General features: G+C 44.8%; 1 protein-coding gene across 3 annotated transcripts in view; it reads right to left on the bottom strand.

Moving 5' to 3' along the window:
- KIAA1549L (KIAA1549 like) overlaps nucleotides 1-12862 on the bottom strand; it is a 230984-nt gene that overhangs the window by 36135 nt on the left and 181987 nt on the right. For all 3 annotated transcript variants that reach the window (XM_045825250.1, XM_045825251.1, XM_045825252.1), the window contains exons 14-15: nucleotides 8996-9174; nucleotides 4580-4797 (exon numbers count right to left, since the gene is read on the bottom strand). In XM_045825250.1, the coding sequence (XP_045681206.1) occupies nucleotides 4580-4797; nucleotides 8996-9174 (397 nt within the window). The remainder of the gene's footprint in view (nucleotides 1-4579; nucleotides 4798-8995; nucleotides 9175-12862) is intronic.

The raw sequence follows: 12862 nt of genomic DNA, 5'->3' as shown, positions 1-12862 counted from the left end.
TTGTGAAACAGAATCTGTTCCGAGTGATTCACACTGTAAGAGACACCCCAAAGCATTCTCCTCCTCGACCTAATTACAAATCGGTTTTTTGGAAAAAGCAGATTTCACAGCTGTCCTGAGGTTGCCAATTAGCTCATTTAGAAAAGATCTACTAATAAGAGTAGTGGTGGGGTTGGGGGGGAATACTAGGATTAGTCATTGACATTTAAGGAGGTTATTTTGGAAGTGGTAGAAACATAATAGTAAGATTGTGTAAGCCTTTTCAAGAGCCATAAATGTGGGTGAGAGATTAGACACTGGAGTGTGCTCTAGTCTCCTTTTCTGTTAAAGACAAACGGTCCATTATGACACACAGCTTACAGGCTGCTGTGTAGCTCGGATCCCCACTGACCGACCATCAGTGTGTGCATGGCATGAAAGACACTACTCAGAAATCCTTAGGCACTCAGGTAGAGAAATGACTTATTTTAATCAAATGGAGTTCCATGAGGTGTATTGATTTCTTGTTGGCATTTTACTATATTCTTTAAAAGTTAATACATTTAGAAACTTGCAAACTTGAGGAGTTTTTTTTTTTTGCCTCTGAAAATATTGCTGGGTAGATAATGATACATTTTATTTGGATTTTTAGGGGAATTTTAATCCCACTATGGTTTGACCATCTAGTCCTCCCTCTGAGGAGGTGGAGGAGGCCCTCCTTCCATCAGAGCAGCTGTCCTGATAAGTTATTGCCTTAGTTTGGGTTCTCCCAGACGCAGGCTTTGTAACCACTGAAGTGCAAGTGATTTATTTGGGAGAGGATTCCAGGATGCACAAACTGGAAGCGGGAAAATGAGAGGGGGAGGGGAAGGAGGCCAATAAGGGCTATGACATAGAGCGGGTCAGTGTTCTGGGCAACTGGGCCTCACACTCATTGGGAAAGTGTGGGACAAAGTTGTTTCAAAGTACAGGTTTTGTTTTATTCAGGGATGGCAAGACCAAGAGCTCAGGAGATGACTGCTATTGAAAAGATCCCCCAAAGAAGGGACATGCCATATGGGGCCACATGGGGGCCACATGGAGAAGCACCTGTCACAGCAGCTGTCACAAGGAAGAGGGGGTGAGGGGAAATGTGGACAAGAGCCCTTACTGTGGTTTTGTGGGAAGGAACAGACAAGGCAGCATGTGCAGGCTTAGGATTGGGGCGTTGGAATAATTTCAGCAGACTCTGGGGTGGAGGGGCTGCCCCAGGTTGTCTGGTACCTGGCCAAGGTGATCCGGGGAGGGGGGTGGGGGCCAGAGTGGGGCAGCCCTGTGTTAAAGGGGAGGGCTGGGCCCTGGCTTTTTGGTCTGTGTATGAAAGGTGTACCGGCAGGTGAGCCCCTTACCTCTCTGAGGATTGGCTAGACAGCCCTGGGAAGGGCAGTTTCCCCGGGCTCAGCAAGGCCCCAAAAGTCAAGCCATGAAATAAAGAAGTTACAAAACGTGATCATTACAAGAATGTAGCTTATAATTCAGAGTTCTTCTGTCCCATCTGTCATTGGCAGAGGCTGCCCAGGGCACATTAACTACCTGACACTTCTGGTAGGGGCTGCCCCCCAAAAGCCCTCAAGTCAGAGTTGTAGATGCGGGCACAGTGGGAGCAAGGGGACCTGTGGTGGGGGGTGGCCTCTGATAGCATCTGCCTCTGGTATATGACATACTTTGTATCTCCGGGTAACATAGCATAAAAATGGGGCACTCTTCTGACAGGAAAGAAAAACCTGTGAAACCTCTTTTAAAAGATTTCAAGATGAGTCAGCCTTTGGAATCTAAACTTTGCCTTTTATTCGATTTATTTGAGCCTCGGGCTAAGGTTCTAGTTACTGACACTGCCTCTGGACTGCAGAACGACTCCCTCCCCTGAGCCCTGTGGAAGCTGGGTCCCTGGGAGCAGAAGTTCTGGAGAGCTGAGCTGCAAGTGGCAATTAACAGGTGCCTCTAACTGGGGACAACAGCCAGCACACAGTAAGAGCCTCCGGAGTCCACGGCAGAGAGTGACAAGAGTAGCACCTCAGAGCTCGCTGAGTCTCTGTCACTCTCTTTTTCTCTGTTAATCTCTCCCTCCCCTTCCCATCGCTTGCTAATTTCATCTCTATTCCTACTCTCACCTCACCTGATTTGTAGTAAGAAAAAATTTTAACATTATTTTTGGTGCTTTAGAGTCATTATGTCATTTCTTCAACAGACACTTCCTGAGACTCCACGCTACATTTGCAGACCAGCAGGTCATCAAAGGGCCTTGAGAATCTGGCCTGAACCTATGCTAGGCAGTGGTGGGGCATCTCTACTGCAAAAAAGGTTTTGTTCATTCTCTTTATAAAAATCCTCAACTGGACTGGAATCCAAACACAACACTACAGAAAGCCACCACCATATAAAAGAAGAGACCAAGTGAATAAGACAGGGACGGAGAAGTACAAAAACAATCAGAAATAAGTAATGAAATAGCAGCAAGTACATAAGTACAGAGAATGAAAGGTAAATGGATTACCTGCTCCAATCCAAAGATGAACAGATGAAGAAGGTGTGGTATGTGTGTATGATGGAATATTACTCGGTCATGAAAAGAACAAAATCCTACAGTCTGCAAAAGCATGGATGAACCTGGAGGGTATTATGCTAAGTCAAATAAGTCAGACAAAGAAAGAAAAACACCATATGCTTTCATTTATATGTGGAATCTAAAAAACAAGACAAATAAACAATAAAAACAGAAACAGACTCAGAGGTAAAAGGAAGAGACTGATAGTTGCCCAAGGGGTGGGGATTGGAGGACTGGGTGGAAAAGGTGAAGGGATTAAGAGGCATAAATTGGTAGTTACGCAACAGTCATGGGGATGTAGAGTACAGCATAGGGAACATAGTCGATATTACTGTAATAACTTTGCGTGGTGCCAGATGGGCACTACACTTATTGGGAGGAGCACTTTATAAGTTGTATAAATAAACGTGTAATCACTATGCTGTACTCTTGAAACTGATATAATACTGAATGTCAACCATAACTGAAAAATTAAAAAATATTTTAAAGTCTCAACTGAAATTTTTATTTATTTCTCAAATAGCTTCCAAACCAAGTTCTTCTATTTGCACACGATCTTTGGTTCATCTCCTGAGTGTCAGCAGGAAACCCAGAGAAAAAGACTCCCCACCCAGACTATAAAAGACAGCTGCAGCAAAAAGTCTCAAAGTGCAAAGTAAGTGCTAAAGAAGCCCCCAGCCTCCCATAAAATCCATATCTTTTCTTCCCTTTTTTCTACGGTTATCAACACGGTGACACATGCATTGTGGACCCTGTCACAGTGTGATTTTGCATCAATAGCCTAATTAAAAGTGGGGTAAATGAAGCACAGGATTAGAAGTCTCTTATTTCCTTGTTGAAAATAAATTATGACAATTCTATTCATAACATTAGCCCCACATCCCAGCTTGATTTTGTGGCTTCTACCCAAGCCTGCTGCACGGTCATTCTTGCTTTCAATAAATACCCGCGCTGGCAGGGAGCTGTCCTGCCCCACCCAGTCTGTGGAGAGTGTGTCTGCCAAGGGAACGGGGTGGGTCGGAGCACTGGCATGCTACAAGCCAAGGGGCTGTCGCCAAGGAGAATGGGTATTTAAAAGAGATGGTCTGAAAGCATGAAAATGCTTCTGAAGAAGTGCTTCAGGGTGGGGAGGAAAGAAGAAAAGTGGGCATGTATGGCTTTGCTAAAACCTCTGTTCCTTTACCCAGGAGGTGAGGTCACTCTCTGCTTGGCTGGCAACAAAGCTCGGAAGGATGTGAATTCAAACCGCCAAGCCTAACCTTTGCTCGGGAGGCCAAGTTCCACTTACACACCGTTATTAGCACCTCACGTCTCAAACACCCATCACACTTGTGAGTAATAAACTTTGGAGGTGGTATCTTTCTCTCCCAGTTCAGGCCTTAAATTCTGTAAGAATAGTAATTCATCTGTCTTGTCTGCCATAAAATGTTGAATGAATGAGTAAATGAATGAATGAGGAAAAACAACATGACCATGACAGCATTCAGCATCTTGCATGGTGGCTAATACATAGTAGGTGACAGTAAACATCAAATAGATGAACAGATCTGTGATTCAGGAGCTGAACCCAGCATGGAGCTCTGAGCAGCTATGCGGTGAATATGCACTGCAGCTGAATGACAAGGTGAGGTATGACATTTGCTTTTCTTATGCAAGAGCCACTGAAATAATTGAAAAACACCATGCCCTTTGATCTGGAAGTTGCATAACCAGGTGGGTGATAATTATATCTTCACCCAGCTCTGAAACAGCCACAGTTGGAAAATATCATTAAGCTAAGGGACAGTTATGGTTGTTTGCCCAAGTATTTTTTTAATGGCTTCAGATTTATTCTCTTCCCGACTCATTATGGAGCACGTGCTTGCACAGAACAGCATGGTTTGGCTCAGCAGCCTTCACAGATGACAGTCCTCTGGGAACACATAAAGGCACCAGGACTGTATCGCCCAAGGCACCCCCTGCCCCTCATCCCGCCAATGCCATGGCGACCTTCTGAGAATTCCTTTGCTGTCGCACCTGTTTTTAGACTCAGCGAACGGGGCACACAGTTCTGGGTCTGGATCCAACACGTGCTCGATTTCCTTTTGGGATTTTTCATACATCTTTTTTCTTTCCGTCTGAGCCTTATTTGTCTCTACTGCAGGGAAATCGTAATATCCCTTCCTCTTGGCTTTGAGGCGCAGCTTGTTCCGATAGTGCTCGATGTCTGACTTCTGCTTCAGCGCTTTGTTCACCTGGGGAGAGAGACGGTCTCAGGCCCGCGCCTGTCCCTGACAGCGACAGGCGGGAGGCTTCCGTCAGAAAGTCACAACTCTGGGAAAACTTACCCTAGGCTTCCTGTCTGGGCCTTGGAGCCAGCCAGACCCAACTGGGACCCACGCCAAGACCAGCCCACAACAGCGGTCCACAAACTCGGAGTCTGGCACTCACCTTCGTCACCTGGGACCTTCCATCGAGGCCTCCTTCTCTCTGACTCCCCGAGTCTGTTCAGACCTAGGCCAGAGTCCACGCTTGCAGCTTTGTGGTGTGGGCCTTAATCCCCCCTAAACCCTGCCGGTCCCCTGTATGACAGCCCCTGACTTGGCAGCCCTGCTAGATCTTAGTGTCCTGAGCCTGGCTTCAGCCCTGAGGAGCCCAATGTTCTCCCTTGGCCATTGAGTCGGTGCCTAGCTGGATAAGCCAGTTCCTGGACGGGCTGAGCTGAGGTGAATAGGGTGGGGAGGAGGAGCAGACATCCTGTTCGCAAGGTCTCGCCACTCTATCAAGAGCTTATTTGTGTCAATCTGTATTTTTCTCAAGAGATAGGGAATGATGAAGCCTTTTACGGCCACGGATGCCAACCAGTTCCTGCTCTGAAGGGCAAAGCCAGTCTGGACTTCTAGAAAGGAACATGGCCAACATCCCTCTGACCTGTCAGGATACAAGCAGATGACTATGCTAAACAAATCACAAATGATGAGGGTGTTACACCCATGAATGAAACTGAATGGTGAAATCTACCTGATGCTTATTGGATGATATGGGGAACCATTAGCGCTATTTGAAATCAGATTTGACTACATTGATATAATCGTATACAGAGTTGTTACTATGCTTTCTTTAAAATAATCTTTAAGCCTTGGCTGGAGTGGCTCAGTGGATTGAGAGCTGGACTGCAAACCAAAGGGTCACCAGTTCGATTCCCAGTCAGATCACATGCCTGGGTTTTGGGTCAGGTCCCCAGTTGGGGGGTGTATGAGAGGCAACCACACATTGAGGTTTCTCTTCCTCTCTTTCTCCCTCCCTTCCCATCTCTATAAATAAATAAGTAGGTAAGTAAGTAAGCAAATAAATAAATAAAATTAAAAGAAAAAAAATCTTTAAAAGAATTTCCTGTAATTCATAAAATGAAAATACACCCAGTGATAAGATATATATCACAGCATCAGGACCATGGTCCTCTATCTTAGATATTTTAGTTTTACAACATTTGAAGAAACAATAACTGAAGGACATGTTTTTTCTAACTTTGGCAAAGCTCCCCCCATTCTGGGCCCTAATGATATTTTCAGGTGGGCAGAATTTCACAGGTCTTAATGGTTCCTTCATTCTGCTTGCCACTGAGAAAACCAGTCAAGAGAGGAAGTTAGTGTAGCATCCTCTGAGCCAGGAATCCCATTTCTGGAATGTTGCTTTAGCTGACATTCCAGAAAACGTCAGCTAAAGCAACATTCCACAAGAGAGGTTCAAAATCAGAGATGAAAGCTAACATCACCAGTTATCAGACACATCAGTATCAGGAACTTGCTGATAAGGTGCCCACAAAAGGGCACATCACTCCTGCAGTTACGACAAAAAAATGCCAATCAGTCCAATCATAAGAAAACATGAGACAAACCCAAACTGTGAGACATTCTACCTGACAACCGGCCAGCACTCCTCAAAACAGTAAAGGTCATAAAACACAAGAATGGTCACAAAGAATGATGGAGGAGCTATCCCAGACTGGAGGAGATGAAGGATACAGTTAAAGGCCACGTGGGATCCTTGACTGGATCCCAAAATGGAAAAAGGACATTAGTGGGAAAACCAGGGAAACTCAAATGAGACCTGTGGATGGGTCAACAGTGTCGTACCAGGTGTTAATTCCCTGGGCGTGGTCATTATTCTGTGGCTCCGACAGATGTCAACATTAGGGTGGGTAGGAAAAGAGTGTATAGGAACTCTGTACTATTACTAAACCTTTCTTGTAAGTCTACAACTATTACAAAATAAAAAGTTTTTAAAAGTCATGCATGCAATTATTCATTGAAGTGTCATTTATAATAACCAAAACCAAAACCAAAAAACACCTGGAAGGCTCGAACATCGAGTTTTCAAATCGATGGCACACCTGCTCAGCACAGTCATTAACAGCCACCATCAACAACACAGCAGCGACACGGAAGGTGCTCACTGTGAGAGACAGAAAGCTGTCATGACATGACGAGGCTCTAAAGTATCAGTGAGTTTGATTAAAAGCTTGCAGAGAAGGTGCAAAAGTGAAAACAGGGGATGGATCTTAGGGTGGTGAAATTATAGTGATTTTTCTCTTATTTTCTCAACTTTCTGTGCTGTTTTCTTTAACATAATCTTCACAAGGATATCCTGTAATGCATAACAGAAAAATGTATGGCTTTGGGGCTGTGTTTTCTTCCCTTAACCAAGGCACCCAGAAGAGAAGAAGGGAGAGAGTTATAAGACAATTTGCCCTAAAATCCACAAGGCCGCAAATTATGGAGAACCATTCAGGCCTCTTTTCCCACCATAATGCCAGTAAGGTCCGTTCTTCTAACTACCAACATGTAACAGGCGTTCCCTTCTGGACAGAGAAAATGCTCATCTCTCTCCTTCTGTGACAGGGTGATGGGCTTGGCAGGAAAAGGGAGCAGTAAACTGAATTTACCTGAGATGTGGAATCTGTCTCTGTGATACTGATACCACTAAGCTGGGATGGAAAGATCTAGGCATGGCGGCCATTACCCGGTTCCATACCTGGGCAGAGGGCCCTAATCAAGGGCAGTTCCCACAGCATTAGTGACAATCTCAGAGACTGTAATCACTGGGCTTGCATGTCTGGTGACAGAGCTGTGTCTAAGGAAAGATTCAGTGGGTGTGATTGGCTTTGAGAACACATACAGGTTCCCAAATTATAAAGTCAGGGGGCATACAGTACGTGATCCAAGAGTCCTTGCTCATTGGCTGACTAATTGATGAGGAGAAGGAGGAGGAAGAGGATGTGCTTGTTGATTGCTAGGCACTATCATAAGTGTTTTACACTATCATAAGTGTTGTCATCCTTACAACAGCCCCGTTTTACTGAGGTGGAGATGCTGAGGCCCAGAGAAACGAACTAACCTGCCTAAGGTCGAACAGCTAGTAAGGAGAGGAGCTAGAATTCCAATCTTTGCAGGGTGGCTTGAAAGTTCCAGATCTTTCAAGTCCAATGCTGTTTTTCATTGCTGGGCCACAGTAAGTCAAGGAGAGGGAAGGAGCAGTGGACAGAGAGCCAGGGGACCTGACCAGCATGGAGGTCACAATGACCTACAGTGGGACTCTGAGCAGGCTGCTCAACCCCTCTGGCTTCAGTCTACCTAAGTGTTTATGTGTGCACACATGTAATGTAAATGTTCACATGCAGGTTGCATATGCATGTCTTAAAGGCTCATAAACATCTTTAGCCCACTGACCACTCAGCTGCAGAAGATGGAAAAATGTCAGATATTTAGCCAACTTGCTCTCTTGCTCTCCCCTAAACTGCCTCTATCTATCTATCCATCCATCCACCCAACCATTACCCACCCACACATCCATTATCCATCCATCTATCCTATTCATCCATCTGTTTTTCTTCATGAAATCATCATTCTCCATGTACAATTTTCATACCCTTAGGGAAATTGATTACCCCATGAGACCCACAGATATCCTTCTGAAAGCAGGCAAAGGGTTGTCTGAAGCTTGCTCGAAGGAATAGAAGTCATTTCAAAGCCTCTGTAGTGGGCCATGCCCCTGTCCAAGAGACAGTATCTTCTCCAGTTCCCACTCACTTTAAGCCCCTCGCATCCCCACTACAAATGACCTCCCATGATGGTTCAGGAGTGTTACCAAAAAAGGTAGACTGCATGTGTGTAAGCGGTGGGAAAGAATTTCTGATGTTTCTCTTCATAACTCCAGTTTTTAAAAAGGCCCCCACTGGGCTTTCTAGTGAAGGTAATAATGCTCTGAAAACATCACCCCACAAATCCATCTGGGGTGACTTGTGTCCTGATTCATTGCGCCGAGGCCTGTGCACGCAGAGGTAAACATGACCAGTGGAGCCCTACACACCTGGAGGCAACCTGCCCCCAGTATTCCTGGGTGGTGCTCCTGGCTGCCCTGGCTCTCTCCCACTCTGGGTCCTCGGGTGCTCACCTCACCGTTGAGCACGGCCGCCTCCTGGCTCCGGTCCGAGGTGGGCTGCACCACGGGGAGGGCCGTGGGTTTTATTGCAATCAGCTGCACGGATCCAGAAGACGTGTCAAAAGGATCGGCAGCCACCTTGCCAGAGCTGTCAAAAAGAACTGCTCCTTCCTCTTCGTCACTCGCCGGCACTGAAGCACAAATAAACACATCAGTTTTATGGCTGCAGGGGAACTGCATGGTTGTGGGGGAATTTATGTGTAACGATCACAGTCTCAGGACATCTCACTCAAAATGACCCCAGAAACAACAGCGTCTGGTTTGGTGCCAAGGGCTCACTGCTGCTCGTGCATCTTTTAAATTTAAGATCTACACCACTCAGTCCTTCACTGTGTCATCAATGGGTAGGAAAGAATTTTAGACATTGAATTTAAATGGTAAAAACCATTCTTTCAAAATTATGACAAATACTTTAAAAAAAAAGGAAAAAAAATGTCTCCATCTTTGAGTCAGCGATGGAAAAAAATGCAATTTTGTCAGAACTGTGACTCCTTTTAAAATATGACAATCAACAGAATAACAACATTCCATTCAGTCTCTGCCACCAAAGCTACCCATTTTTGCACAATGTTAAGGTGACAAGTCTTCCCAGGTCAACCAGTCCCAATAATTGCAGCGGACACCTCATCATTTTTCTAAAGCGTGCTTCTCAATTATTTGGGTGTTAGTTTCGTTCATCTAAAGCAAAAGAAAGCTAAGAAATAACCATCAGAGAAGCTAATTTAAAGCTACAGATAACTCCCCTAATTAAATAGAGCAATTTTCACCTACGCTCTTTTAAATTAGTTCTTGCTTCTGACAGGTAATTCTACCATGATTACTGACAGACACCAGCCTGCCTTGAGCTTCCAGAACTAAGCGGATGGAAGATGTTCCAGGGCCGGTGGTACCTTGCTGATTTAGTTGTTTCCAGAGCATAATCCCATTAAGTAACTATAAGAATGACAGTTTATTGAGTGTGGCTCAGTGAGAGATAAATGAAGCCTGTTCAAGTAACTAAACCAGTAAGCAATTTAGAAGCAAAATAGGTGTCATTAAAATATGAATGTACTAGAAGTATATTTATCTTTCTTCCTGTCTGCTCAAGAGATTGGAATGTTATTTAAATAATTGAGAAACACATAGTTTGTGGCATTCTGTCACTTATCATAATCACAGAGGATCTGTCAAATTAAGCCAAGTAAATTGTTACTTCATAATGTGGCTAAACACCTCAGAGTCTAACAGTGGCTATAACTGGAGTATTTTTTTTTGGTTCTGTGGGCTTATTTGCAAATAGCAGCCAATGACAGAGGATGGTCTCTCTTCAGACAAGTTACCAGATGCACATATGTTTTTAGGGTAGAGTTTTGCTTGGCACCCTTATCTCCCACCTGGACACCTGCAGGGAAAGCCACCTGTGGGAACCAGCCTGCAGAGTGGCACCCAGTAATTCTCACCTCCTGCTAGTCACAGACACAATAACAGGACTGACCTGTGTAACCGAAGGGAAACTTCGGAAATGACAGTGTGTTACACCTATGGCAAGGTCACTAAACAACATTGTGGCTTCCACCTTGCTCTCTCTGGGACCACTTACTCTGGGAAAAGCCAGCTGCCTTGTGATGAGGACACTCAGGCAGCCCTATGGAGAGGTCCACGTGGTTAAGAAACCGAGACTCCTGCCAACAGCTATGAATGAGCCACCTTGTCAGTGGGTCCTGTGGGCCCAGCCAAGCCTTTAGATGACTACAGGCCAGATCGTGACCTCATGAAATTCTGACCCAAAGCCACCCAGCTAAGCCACTCCTGAATTCCTGACCCACAGATGTTGTGCGACATAATAGATACAGATTGTCCTTTTGGTCGCTAGGGGTTGGGGTAATTTTTTATGCAGCAACACAACAAGTAACTAATATATCTTCTAAACAACCCCCCTCCTCCAAGCTTCCACTCCTGTCCTCCTACCCCTAAAATGCACACTCCACCAGCAGCCAGGATGGGTTATCTTCTCAAAAGGCCACCAGATCACAGTGCTCCTTTGAAGGAGCCCTCTGAAGGCTTCATGTCTCTCCGAATGAAGCCCTGAGTCTTTAGTGTGTTCTAAAACAAGAACAGTTTTAGAACAACTGCCTGGTACGTGAACATTTATTAATCAACCTTAGTAACTCTAACCTCTAAAATGGATACGGAGACAAAAAACAACAGTCTCTGAATATTCCATACCAAGAGAATAATCTATTCTCAGAGGCCACAGTTACAAACATCTTTCACAAGCTGACAATATGATGCAAGGTTCTGAATGGTCCGTCTTGGCCACCTTGCTGAGTTCACATCCTGCCTCTCCCCTCCCTCCCCTCTGCTCCAGCTACAACAGCCCGCTTGAACACTGAACATGCCAGGCTTGTTCACACCTCTGGGATTTTCCATTAGCTGTTCCCTCTGCTCAGAAAGCTCTTTCCCCAGATCTTTACGTGCTTAGTTCCTTATTTTTCAAGTTGCAGATTGGAAAAGACTTTCCTTATCCACCAATCTAAAACAACCTGAGTCATCACCCTGGTACATTTTCTTCATAGCATTCGGTACTATTGATCTGTGCACTGGTTTAACCCGCCCCAGCCCTGCCACTAGAACGTAAACTCCACTCTTACCCATCTGATTAAAGGCAATGCCTATTGCCTTTAAGAATGCCTCATAGGTAGTTGGCTTTCAATAAAGGTTTGCTGAATAAATGATGACTAAAGGAACAGCTAAAATCTCCTGACTTGGAAAGGAGATGTTAGTGCCTGCAGAACAGGTAAACAGGTAGAATGTGCTATGACTAAAGACTTCAGATGAAGAGTCGGCACTTAACATTTTTATTGTTTCTGGGTTGTGACACCCTCACTCCCTGTCCCCTGGACCGGGTAAGGGGAGGGGCATGACCGTAAGGAGAAAGAAAAGAACACTCTGGAAACTGTACAAACTATAGTTCTTTTTCATTCTCACTCGCAAAATAATCATATTTAGATTTTCACAATAATTCCTCTAGGTTTAAGAGGAAAATAATTAGTTATCTTCGCCCCAAAGACTATATGTAAAAATACACTAAAGGACATTACATTAAATATGAATACTAAAATGTTATGTGAGTACAGCAGGTTCATGAGAATATCTAATGCATAATTAGTCCCTAAAGAAAAAGCAGGCGAGAAGGCTAAACAAAAGGGCCCCAGTTAAATGGCTAAGTGTTCTGGATACCATCACCGTCATGCTAGTAAACACGAACATCCCGGATCTGGTTGTGTCTGAGTTCCATTGTTCATTTGAGTTTCCGCAAATTAGGCTGGGAAGGGAGAGCTCATTTCTTCACGTTTAAACTGGCACAGGTGGGGAGGGCTCACCCATTTGAGGCAGAAAATGCTTTTATAGGAAGCATGCTCTTTTTTTCTGGAATTTCCATTAACACTCAGAGACATCATATAACTAGCATCACTACCCTCTGGTGTTGTTTATCAGATAGTAGGCAAGCCTTCACCTCGCTAGGAAGGTAAAGAAAGAATAAAAACTGAGACTGGTTTTGAGCTAATATCTCCGACATATCCCCAAGGGCCTCTGCTAAGAAGGTGGTAATTCCTCCTCTGAACTCTCTCATTCTTGTCCTGCTCTGGACCCGTGCACCCGGTGACTACTGGCAGGCAAGGTCTGATTAGCTTCTGAGCCTTGGCAGGGAAATCTCTCAGTGACCTGAAGGAAGGTGCACACGTAAGGGTTTGCAGAAGTTTTTGCTCCTCGATGACCGAGGATTTAAATACATATATTGTGTGCTCATCTGGCACTTATTGTTAACTCTTTTCCTGG

This window comes from Phyllostomus hastatus, unplaced genomic scaffold, assembly GCF_019186645.2.
Source record: "Phyllostomus hastatus isolate PE091 unplaced genomic scaffold, TTU_PhHast_1.1 phas_scaffold_585, whole genome shotgun sequence".
Classification (NCBI taxonomy): Eukaryota; Metazoa; Chordata; class Mammalia; order Chiroptera; family Phyllostomidae; genus Phyllostomus; species Phyllostomus hastatus.
This window is presented reverse-complemented; position numbering and strand designations above follow the sequence as displayed.